The 10919-nt window shown below is 46.7% G+C and overlaps 1 protein-coding gene across 2 annotated transcripts; it reads right to left on the minus strand.

Annotated features, from left to right (window-relative positions):
* On the minus strand, positions 1–8678 carry RABEP2 (rabaptin, RAB GTPase binding effector protein 2). 2 transcript variants are annotated; one of them, XM_020792884.3, is made up of 12 exons: positions 8553–8678; positions 7962–8192; positions 7285–7406; positions 7080–7199; positions 6179–6499; positions 5725–5820; positions 5178–5276; positions 2253–2393; positions 1841–2018; positions 1338–1349; positions 1169–1239; positions 1–306 (listed from the first exon to the last, which is right to left on the minus strand). In XM_020792884.3, the coding sequence occupies exons 1-12, from the start codon at positions 8557–8559 to the stop codon at positions 244–246; spliced, it is 1461 nt and encodes a 486-aa protein (XP_020648543.3). In that variant the 5' UTR covers positions 8560–8678; the 3' UTR covers positions 1–243. The 2 variants fall into 2 exon arrangements, with proteins under 2 accessions (XP_020648543.3, XP_020648544.3); XM_020792885.3 differs by having other exon boundaries at positions 8410–8553.
* Positions 8679–10919: the final 2241 nt, after the last annotated feature.

A 10919-nucleotide genomic window follows, 5' to 3' on the forward strand; every position in this document is an offset into this window, starting at 1 on the left:
AAGTAGAAAAATCCTCTTTATTTTGTCCAGGAAGCTCCAGTGTCAATCAAAATGCTGAGGGGGCACGGACTGTGAAATACCAGCCACCCGGCCTCCTGAGTTATTGCTCTTTTAACCTATGCAGAGAGAAGCTCTGGATGACAAGCTGGCCCCTTTGGGCGCCTGGTGGATTGCAGTTTCCCTGAGGTTTCCACACCGCTGCAGAGAGGGGAGAAGGCAGGGCTGATCTCTCTGGTCCTCCATCTAGAGCTCCGACCTATCCAGATGGCTGCCAGCCTCTCCCTGAGGGGGAGCATCTGTCTGTACCTAGAGCATGAGGAAAGAAACCAAATGAGCCCAGAGAAACCTTTACTGGCCCCATTTGTGCATGGCATCACCAGGGCCCTTTTAGCATAACCCCAAGAACTTCGAAAAGTTATTTTTGCACCTATAACTCCCATAGTACCCCAAAATGTGGGGGGCCAAGAATGCAATTTTTCCAAGTTCTGCTCTTTTGTGGGGGGTATCTAATGGTTCTGGGGAAGGAGGGAACCACTTAGGTGCTCAATCCTCTGAATCTCTGGGTGATCATAGAGCACGAAGGTACATCCTGCTGCTCCTTCCCCTTTTACTTTGGGTTGGTTTGTTCCTGGAAATATCACTCCGGCTACCACAAGGGACAAGTCAGATACAGCCCCAAGAGCCACATAAATGGTCATCTCATATTTGGAATCCCAACCATTAAGCATGATTGATCACTCAGGGTGAGATCCAGACATAACTATCCTGAGAACAGATCCACTGAAACTAGTAGGGCTTAAACTAAATTAACGGAATAACTAGGTCCGAGTCCAATTCTGAACCTGCAATTAGGAGTCATACATGCGTTTTGCTCAGTTTGGTGGGTAGTATCATCACCTTAGAACTGAAAGGGACCCTCCGGATCACCGAGTCCAGCCCCTGTCAAAGAAGTGTAGCAAGGAATCTAACTCCCAGTCTATGGCTCTGCAACCAGATGCCTGAACCACTGAGTTAACCAGCATGTCTATAAGGAGCAGGCCTGCTCTAGACTAGGAATGGTACTTAGCCAGAGGAGGAGTTGCGATTAATAACATGGACAGCTGGTTTCGGGAAGTGACATGGTTCTTGGCAGACTTCGGGAAAAAAGCAAAGAGAACCTCCAACATACATGGCTTCTGTTCATCTCTTCCTGCCCTTGCTGCAATCTGTCCATCTCGCTCTGGATACTATTCAAGGAAGCTAGTGATTGAGAAGGAAAAGAAGATCAGGCCCTGATGACAATGTTGAACCTCCTACTGCAGCAACAGACACAGATGTGGAACTAGAGAACAGCTTACCCTGCAAAAGCTCTTCCGGCCAGAAGCAGCAGGAAAGGAAAGGAAGATGAAAAGAGAGAAAGGAAGAAAATTAGTCACATCACAGAATTACTGTAATCGCAGAAAAATATTTTGGATCTGTATGCTTTGATATCTAGCTCCAAAATCAAGGATGGAGCTAACTGGGCATATCTCCAAGTCTTGTAGCTTGGTTTCCCCATCATTCCCCAGTCATTGTTTAAGAGGGGGGGAACTATACAGGACAATTGCACCTCCAGAAAGCACAATTCTCTTATAAAAGAAGCTCCCAACACACTTTTTTAAGGTTTAAAGAAGGGGCTGGTGTGGCCTACAGAAAGGCTGCAGGTAGCTGATAGACTCTTTAAAGTTCCCCACGGCTTTTTTAAATGCACTGGGTTTTTTTTAAAATCCATCATATGCCAATTCCAAGTGTCCCTGTCTTTCTCGCCAGTCAGACCACCCACTTGACCATTGCACTGGACAGACTGCTTTTCCCTGCCCACCTCTTTCTTCTTGTTCTCTCTCTAGTGCCCCCTGCAGTCCCGCCTGTGACACGGCTTCTTCATCCAGCTGCTCCCGCAGGGACACGATCTCAATTCGCAGGCGCTCAGCTTGGTGTTCTGCAGCCCGGAGCTGGGAAGCAGACTCTTGTCGCAGGTGCTGCACCAAGGCCTGCAGCTCCTGGAGAGGCAGGAAGATGGGAAACACAACCACTTGAAAAAGTAACTTTTTGGGATGTCAACTCTCAAAACTGCCCAGCCATCATGGCCAGTAGAATTCTGAAAGTTATAGTCCAAAGTCCCCCCCCCCCAAATTCTGAAAACAGCCCTATATATCCTGCTGCACCTTCCATCTGTTTCATCCTAGTCTCCCACACTGGCACCTCAACACAAAGGAGAGGCAGATGGGAATTACCTGGACGCTGTCCGGCAAGCTCCTCTTCTCCTCCTCTGTCGGGCAGGGATTCGGGGAACAAGCCCCACGCAGCCCTTCATTCTCAGCACTGAGGCGTTGCACTTCATAGCTCAGGCGCTTATGAGATGCAGCCAGGTCAGCCTAGAAGCCAAGCAAAGATGGTAGCTGTGGGAGCATTTGGGACTGTGACTCTCAAGCTTAGGATGCCTAATGGACAATTTGAGTCTTTACAATCTGCCCTTGTAGAGGCTTCCATAAACAGCTTTCCTCAGCAGTAAGCACAGTACAGCCCTGTGCATCCCCAGGTATCCTGGACTGCAATTCCCATCCCTGCCAGAGTGATAGGGCCTATTGTCTGACACATCTGGAGGTGTGCCACGGTAGTGCTTAGAGCAGGGCAGAAAGCCCGGAACCCGAGTCTGAATTACCAAGTAGCTGGAAACAGAAGAATGTGTACATCAGCAGAAGAACCTGCTTCTGTACACTGCCATCTCTGGACTGGGTTTTAATTTATATGGATATCTCCTCTAAATATTAAAGATAATTTAATATTATCTTTAAATTAATATCTCTGCTGAATATTAAAAGTACAGTGGTGCCTCGCTTAACGAGCGCACCGCACAACAATGAATTCGCATAGCGATCCGTTTTTTTGGGATCACTAATGCGAAGGCATACCGACGGTCGCTTACCGATCTTCACATTGCGACGTCCGGGGATCAGCTGTTCAGTGGTTCCAAAATGGCCGGTTCCAAAATGGCCACCGGACGACCCAAAATGGCCACACGCAGCGTTTTCGCACGCTGCCCTCGCTTACCAAGGGCGCAAAAATGGCTGCCGCTATGGAGGAACATCGCTGAACAGTGAGCTTTGTGCCCATTTGGAACACATTAAACATTAAACATCGTTCCAATGGGTTTCCCCGTTCCGTTTAGCGATGTTTCCCCATAGTGAAGGTTAATCCTGAACGGATTAACCTCGCTATGCGGGGCACCACTGTATTAGGGTAATGTTAAAACCTGAGTTGCCTCAGTCCTACAGAGGAGACCGTGTTTGAGGCAGCCCAGAGTATACCAGAGTTGGCAAACAGTAACATCCATGTACTGTATATAAATAAAATCAGTTACCCTTTCAACAACACATTCCAAACAGAATTTCCAAATGTACCTGGAAACAGAAGAATGTGTACATCAGCAGAAGAACCTGCTTCTGTATACTGCCATCTCTGGATTGGGTTTTAATTTATATGGATATCTCCTCTAAATATTAAAGATAATTCTATTAATATCTCTGCTGAATATTAAAAGTATTAGGGTAATGTTAATACCTGAGTTGCTTCAGTCCTACAGAGGAAACTGTGTTTGAAGGAGCGCAGAGTATACCAGAGTTGGCAAAACAGTAACATCCATGTATATAAATCAAATCAGTCACCCTTTCAACAACACATTCCAAACAGAATGTTAATTTTTCAAGATTTTCGTAACAGCCACTCATTAAATAACATTTCAAAAGACAATGCTGAAAATATGGAGGGATGTTAATTAACTATACCAAAAGACCATAAGCCAAGTAACAAACAGTGATGACCACCCTCCTCACCCTTCTCTCTCCAGCCAGGTCATATCTCATCACCTTGGCCAGGTTTGGGGAGGGGGGAACACAACCTATGGCTCTCCAGATGCTGTGAAACTGCAGTTCCCACCAGTACCAGCCAGCGTAACTAATAGTGAGGAGAGTCGTCGTTCAGAAACATCTGGACAGCCACTCATCCCTTGCTCCAAAATTTAACATTTCTTGTCCCTTCATCAAAAACAGCCTTCAGCTATTAGCTATTTAAACCATGACTCAGGTAGGATAGCACCATATATAGCACTGAAAACATTTATTTCCATTTCAGATCATTCCGGAAGTAGCTTTCTTTCAGAGCTTGGAAAAACGATTTTTTACACTACAACTCCCAAAAACCTCTAGTAAGCAAGGCTGGGGCATTATGGAAGTTGTAATACCAAAAAAAAAATAATAATAATAATAAAAAAAATTTTTAAAAAATCACTTATCTAAGTTTTGCTTTCTTTTGAAACTTCCTGGACCTGAGAGATAGGATAAGAGAAGTAAAAGTAGCCGGGCTCTGGATGTTAGGTAGAGTGTCTTCTATTAATTGTCCATCGGCCCCCGAATCTATCTGCAGCTGCTTCTGTCCCTTTGCTCCAGAACTGGAAGCTGGGATTTGCGAAGGGCCAGAACTGACTTGCCTGCCTAGCCATCAATGTCTTATCCCTAATTATAGGGTATTTTTGTATTTTACAGAGTGTAAATGTACAGTAAACAGTTTGGGGAGTCCATTTGAGTCAAGAAGCAAGGCAGAAGTATTGTAAGTAAGTTAACACATAATGCCCTTCATCCTGGGCATCAATGCCAATGATGTGCAAGGCCTCCCCACCAGCCTTCCTCATCTCTGGTATGGTGAAGTTACACAACCACACAACAGCGAGCAAGCGTGGAAATCACTGGCAACAGTGCAAAGCACAGCTCATACTTCTGGCCAACCCCTGAGCTGCCAAGTGCTGCCGCAGAGGTAAAATAAAGACCCTGGATGTATTCGGGCCAAAAACAGAACCAAAAAGGATTTTTTTACAGGAACTGCCAACAAAGGACTGTAACATCTAAATGCAAGTCAGCCAGCACCCTCAACCTTTCTAAATCACAACCCTTTGCAAGCTCCACTTCCTACCTGAGGCAGGGCCTCCGTCCAGCTTCGACACTAAGCCAGCTTTGCCTCAGCCTTGCTTCGGCAGGACCAGAAAATATTCTGTTTTAGGGCTGCACATTCCAAAATCTCCCGCTAAACCGAACAACCTCTGCCCCTGCTTCCCTTTGGCCGGGTTAGGGCTCCCCACCAAGCTGTCTTCCCTCAGCCTCACTCACCATCTGCACCTGAGTCTGTCGCTGAGTTTCGCTCACTGTGGCTTGGAGGCCTTGGAGGAGGCGTTCCGAGGTTTGAATCTGAGCCAAAAGAACCTGAACCTGAAAAAAAAGAGAGGAGAAAAGAAATGATTAGTGATCAGTGAAAACAGCAGTCTGTACAAGAACCAGAATGGCACCATTGTTGAGGTGCTGCGGAAACCCGTATTCAAATCCCTTGTCAGTCACAGGGTGCACCAGATGGCCTAGGTCAGCCACTACCTCTCAGCCAATGGATGGGAAACACACAGCCTTTGGGTGCTGCTGGACTGTGAGTCCCATCAAACTCTCACCGTTAGCTACGCTGGGCCGGGGCTAATGGGAGTCACAGCTCAAGATCATCCAGAAAGGCATCCTGTTTTGCAACCCAAATAGCCTAAACTATTTCCCAGATCAGCTGTGAGGACGATGCAAGGACCAGAGCAGATGATCTTGTATTTTTTTCATGATTCACAATAGTAAGAGGTCAGCTAAGTTTCAAGCTACACAGGGCAGCGGATTCCAAACACACCTGCTTACTGCATTCATCGTTGCTACGTCGCAGAGCCTCCTCCAGACTGGCCTTTTCCCGAGCTGCAGCTTCCAGAGCCTCCCGCTGCTGTTGCACCTGGAAGACGACGACCAAACTGGCAACTGAAGCAGCAGGATTCTGGTGCCATGCCTCAAGATTCTCCTTGTACACCCCATCCTCCCATTAACTAGAGGATCCCCCCCCCAAAAAAGTAACCGGAATAGCAGCCACAGAGATTATAAAGCTGGTGGTATCCTTTACACCCTTCATTTCCTCCCCGACAAAAGACAGCCGTAAAGATTTTTCTTCCAAAAAAACTACCATTAACATGTAAGTCAAAAGAGGAAACATGCAGTGTAGCAGATCCCTCAAAACTCAGAAAGCCACAGCCTGATAGTTTTGCACCTTTTGGATCTGTCCACACGGTTTGATAAACTCTGCCTTGCCCACACACCTGTCCCTGCAGTTGTGTCCACTCCACCTCAGGCACCAACTGGTACCCAGCCGGTGGCAGATAGATGGTCTCCGGCACCAGGGTCCCAGTTGAGGAGGCGATGGATGCAGTCTCGGGGCTAGGAGGACGTCTGCGTCGGACGGGAGGTCCAGGACTTGGCGCCAAGGAGGAAAAGGAAGCAATGGAGACACTGTCGAGGCTACGAGCAAATTTCTCAGCCACTCCCCCTTCCCCTAAGGCAACGTGGTCCTCTCCAGGTGCGTCAGAGGGCATGGCCTCGGCATCAGCATGCAAGGATTCAGAGGAACTACATAAAGAACGCTGAGGGAGAGAGAGAAAAAGGTCTGTCAGAGCCAGGCTCCCTAAAACAAGGTAGGACAAAGACAACCTCCTGCAACCAGTTGGGAGCCTGCTGTCTGAGCTGGGTGGACTGGTATTACCAGGAATTTAAGGAGGAGCCCTTTGTTATCTTAGCACTGTAATTTTGACCCTGAAGTATAACAACAAAGTTCTAGCTAGCAAATCACAATTAGTTCCTATGAATGATTTACTTAATATGATTTCCCCAGATCTGCAGCCATCTTCTAAAGGCTACCCTGATCTCAAAGGCCCAGTCACTCAACGTTATTTCCTTTGATAATTTACAGAGCCAACTATCTACTGAGTTAGAGAAACTGAAGATGAGTGGCCCTAGATTTTTGTCAAGGTGCACAAATGAAGGTTCTGTTCCACTTCCTCCCCCCCCCTCTGGTTGAAACAACCATCACTCCTAGGCACACCCTTCTTCCTCAGTGATTTGCATTCCTAACCCTGTTCGGCAGTACTTGCAGCCATCCTGCTTTGCGCCACCTTCTTTCTCTTCAGTGCTCTCCTTCCTGCTTCCCACCGATGCCCATCTCACCTGCTCACCCTGCAGCTCCTGAACTAGCCCTTCAGCATGTGCCAGCTTTGCTTTCAGCTCAGCGATTTCTTGCTCCATGGGCAGCACAATGGCCCGGAGTCGCTGAGTATCTTCCTGGGCCTGTGGGGAGAGAGAGCACATACGTGGTTTCGTCCCAAGGGCCTTTTACAGTGATTCAGGGAACCCTTGGCTGCCCATCATTTACCTTTTCCATTTGTTTCTCCAAAGAGTCAAGGGGGCTGACCCTCGGCAGCAAGCGGGTCCACGTACTCTCCCGGCTGTCACGTCCCAAAGTTGAGAGACGGGCTTCATAGCTGGAGATGGTATCTGTTGATAAAACAGAAGCACCTAGAAGGCCAGAATCCTGGATCCTAAAATCAGTTTAGGATTTCAATTACATGACGCTTCTTCCTCCTCAAACGGAAAAAGGATGATCATGGGACTGGCAACCAAGGCCTATGAGGAAAGACTAAATGAACTGGGCATTGAGAAAAGAAGACTGAGAGGAGATAGGATAGCACTTTTCAAATATTTGAAAAGCAGACATACAGAGGAGGGGCGGGATCTGCTCTGGATTATCCCAGAGTGCAGGACACGACACATAATAATAGGCTCAATCAACAGGAAACCAGATGTAGACTGAATATCAGAAAAAACTTCCTAACTATTAGAGTGGTATGACAACGGAACCAATTACCTCAGGAGGTGGCGAGTGCACCAACACTAGAGGCATTCAAGAGAAAATTGGACAACTGTCTGTCAGATCTGCTTTGATTTATACTACTGCTCTGAGCAGGAGGTTGGGATTTAGCGGCCTTAAGAGGCCCCTTCCAACTCCATTACTCTTATGATTCTATAATACCAGGGTTCCCATCTCCTCACCTTTCAAGATGGTCTGCAGGGAAGCCACTTCCTCCTGGCACCGTCGCCGCACAGCCTCCACAGCTTCATGTTTGGTGTTTTCGCTTACAGCTGCCACTGCTCGGACCGTGTCTACTTCTGCCAAGGCAGCCGCCAACTGGGCCCGCAGGCTTCGGATGGTTTCTTCGGGGTCAGGGTCTTTAGGGAGCTCTGGCCCCATGGAAGCGGCCACATCCTGCACCCTCTGAGGATCTTGGAAACAGTGAGAAATAGAGATGAAGAATCCAAACTGAATACTGTACTAGATTTGAACACAGGACCCGTTCTGTTCTCTTCCCCCCCTCCCTTTGTAAGAGCGGAACTAACTCTAACTGACTATGCCGTTGACCTTTAACCCCCTCCAAACTGCAGCCTAAATCAAGCACCCTAGCCGTGACCCTTGACCTCCCCCCCCGTTTGAGTGACGCACATCAGAACTCGGCTTTAAAAGTCCTCCGTGCCGTGGGGGCGGGGCTTCCCAGTTTCCCGCCCTCCCTTCTCTTCCCTTCCCTTCGCTCGCTCGCTCGCTCTTTGCCCGCCGCGGAGAGGGGAGGGGGCGTTCGCGCGTACTACCTTCCATCCCGGCAAGGCTTCTGTTGCGGCTACTTCCCCTGAGGCCGAGCGGAGCCGGAATTGGCCGAACGGAACCGGAAATAGCCGAGTAAACACGAGAATGGCCGAAACCATGGAGGCCGACGCGCGTGGGCGGGAGAGTCCGATCGAGGCCGACGAGCGGCCGCCCGGCGTTTCTTTTTTCGCTCCCCGAGAAGCGAGTCGGAGTTTCCCGATACAGTCTCTCAGATGTGTTGGGGTCCGTCTCTCCTTCTCTCTTTTTCAACCCCTCTTCATAGGGGTTTGCAAATGTGAGGGTCAAAGGCCCCTGCCCTGGTTTGCATCCCTTACTGCAAAACTTGTTAGAAAAAGGGAAAAATTCCCTTTTTTTTTGGCCCCAGCTGTCTGAAGTCCCAACGTGATTTGGGACGGACTCCAGGAATGGGAGTCCGCAAAAGTAATGTTTGGTTACTTCAGAGGATTCCGGGAAGGGCCCTTCTCTTTCACCTCCATTGATTCATGCCAGTTATAAGGGAGGCGGCTTGAAGAGCAGAGATTAGGATTAGGAAAATGTTGGCTGCCTGCAGAATACCAGATTTGCATGTATAATTGGAGAGGGTGATTAAGGTTTTCAGGTCAGTGGGTGGGTTCAACCCCATGGGAGCCCTCGGTTTCGTTTTTGTTTGTTTATTTGCCACATTTATATCCTGCCTTTTGAGCTCAATGTGGTGTACTGTACCTGATTTTTCTCCTCCCTGCTTTCCTCTCACAATAATCCTGTGAGGTAGATCACCCGGAGAGATGGTCCTTGACTCAAGGGGACCCATTCCTTGCATTTAATGACTTTCTGGAGATTTGAACCCAGAGTTTTTGCATCTTAGTTTAACACTCTGCCACACAACAGAAGTTGGTTTAACTACAATACTGCCTCTCTTCTAGTTAGAATGGTGTTTAGAGGAAAATGTTTTTTGGGAAGCATGAGCTTCAAACTTTTATTATGAAAAATAAACACGGCAATTATGAGAAAAGTCTTGACATAAATTAATAGAAATCTAGAAAAAAAAGTACAGTATCAAGATCTGTAGCTTTCATTGACAGCAAGGGTACCTGAGGTACTATCATGCATGTTCACATCCTTGTAAATGACTGCAAATGTTTCTGTTTTTGGATCAAATAGACCCAAGAACTGGAAACCAGGGTAATGTGAGATTTCAGAGCTCATTTCAAGGTGTTCTTCGTTGCTTTGAATTTTGGTGATCCGTGGAAAATGGGAGAAGTAGTCTGTGGTTCCCTCAATGATGGAAGCAGGTTTCGCCCACGCTCTGAAGCCACCTTACCATTTATTCTTTAGTGCGTAATACATTTCTGATTGGAATTTTGCCATGAAAAAAACAAACCCAAAGCTTGGAGTTTCCTAGGACATGGTTCCAAACTTTGGGTAACCCAGGTGTTCTTGAACTGCAGTTCCCAGAAGCCTTCACCACCAACTGTGCTGGCCAGGGTTTCTGGGAGTTGCAGTCCAAAAAACATTTGGGTTACCTGAGGTTGGAAACCAGTGCTGTACTACTCTTGGCATTGCACTGACTTTGAAGAGGCCTGCTAGATACCCGATGAATTCACCGCTTTATTTCACCCGATGGTCAACAAAACTCATGAGGAGTTAAATAGCTTTCTTTTGCTGTAATATTCCCATCCATTGGCATTCATTGCTCACAGGGTGGGGAGATGTTTCAATCTGACACTCCTATTTGCCTGCATTCATTAATTATAATCCTTAATTATCCTTGACTAATTCTACTAGAAAAGTTACTGTTTAAGGCTACAACTCCCAGGATCAGGGGGTTCTTGGAATTACAAAATAACTTTTGTAAGCTCTCTGAACTCATACCCGTTACACACATCTTGTGAATCTGACAAAGTAGTTACAGCTAAGCAGCTCAGTGTTTTTGGTCTCTGGCTGGAGACTGGGAGTTCAGTTCCCCACTGTGCCTTCTTTGCAGGAGCTGGACTTGATGATCCATAGAGTCTCTCTTAACTCTGCAGTTCTAAGACTAAATAAGTAAAGCTATGTGAAGATTTTTTTTCTTCCATCCATCCTGAATCTGGATGGATGGAAAGCCTATCAATTTAAATAATCCTGTGTACTAATATAAATCAAATCAAATCAAATCAAATCAAATCAAATCAATCAATCAATCAATCAATCAATCAATCAATCAATCAATCAATCAATCAATCAATAAATAAATAAATAAATAAATAAATAAATAAATAATATTATTACGAAAGGTGGAGGGTATCTATATATGTTTTTCCTGCTTTGTGCATATTTTGAATATGGTCAGTTTTTGGTCTGCAGTTTCAGGCACATTTGACTATAGCTCCTTT

The sequence above is a fragment of the Pogona vitticeps genome, chromosome 6 (assembly GCF_051106095.1).
Source record: "Pogona vitticeps strain Pit_001003342236 chromosome 6, PviZW2.1, whole genome shotgun sequence".
NCBI classification, from domain to species: domain Eukaryota; kingdom Metazoa; phylum Chordata; class Lepidosauria; order Squamata; family Agamidae; genus Pogona; species Pogona vitticeps.

What these genes read in the sequence shown, in the direction of transcription:
- RABEP2 (XM_020792884.3), bottom strand. An exon ending in TGGAGAAACAAATGGAAAAG is followed by an intron (nt 7,200 to 7,284) that starts GTAAATGATGGG and finishes CTCTCCCCACAG; the next exon opens with GCCCAGGAAGATACTCAGCG. An exon ending in GCTTGCCGGACAGCGTCCAG is followed by an intron (nt 2,019 to 2,252) that starts GTAATTCCCATC and finishes CTGCCTCTCCAG; the next exon opens with GAGCTGCAGGCCTTGGTGCA.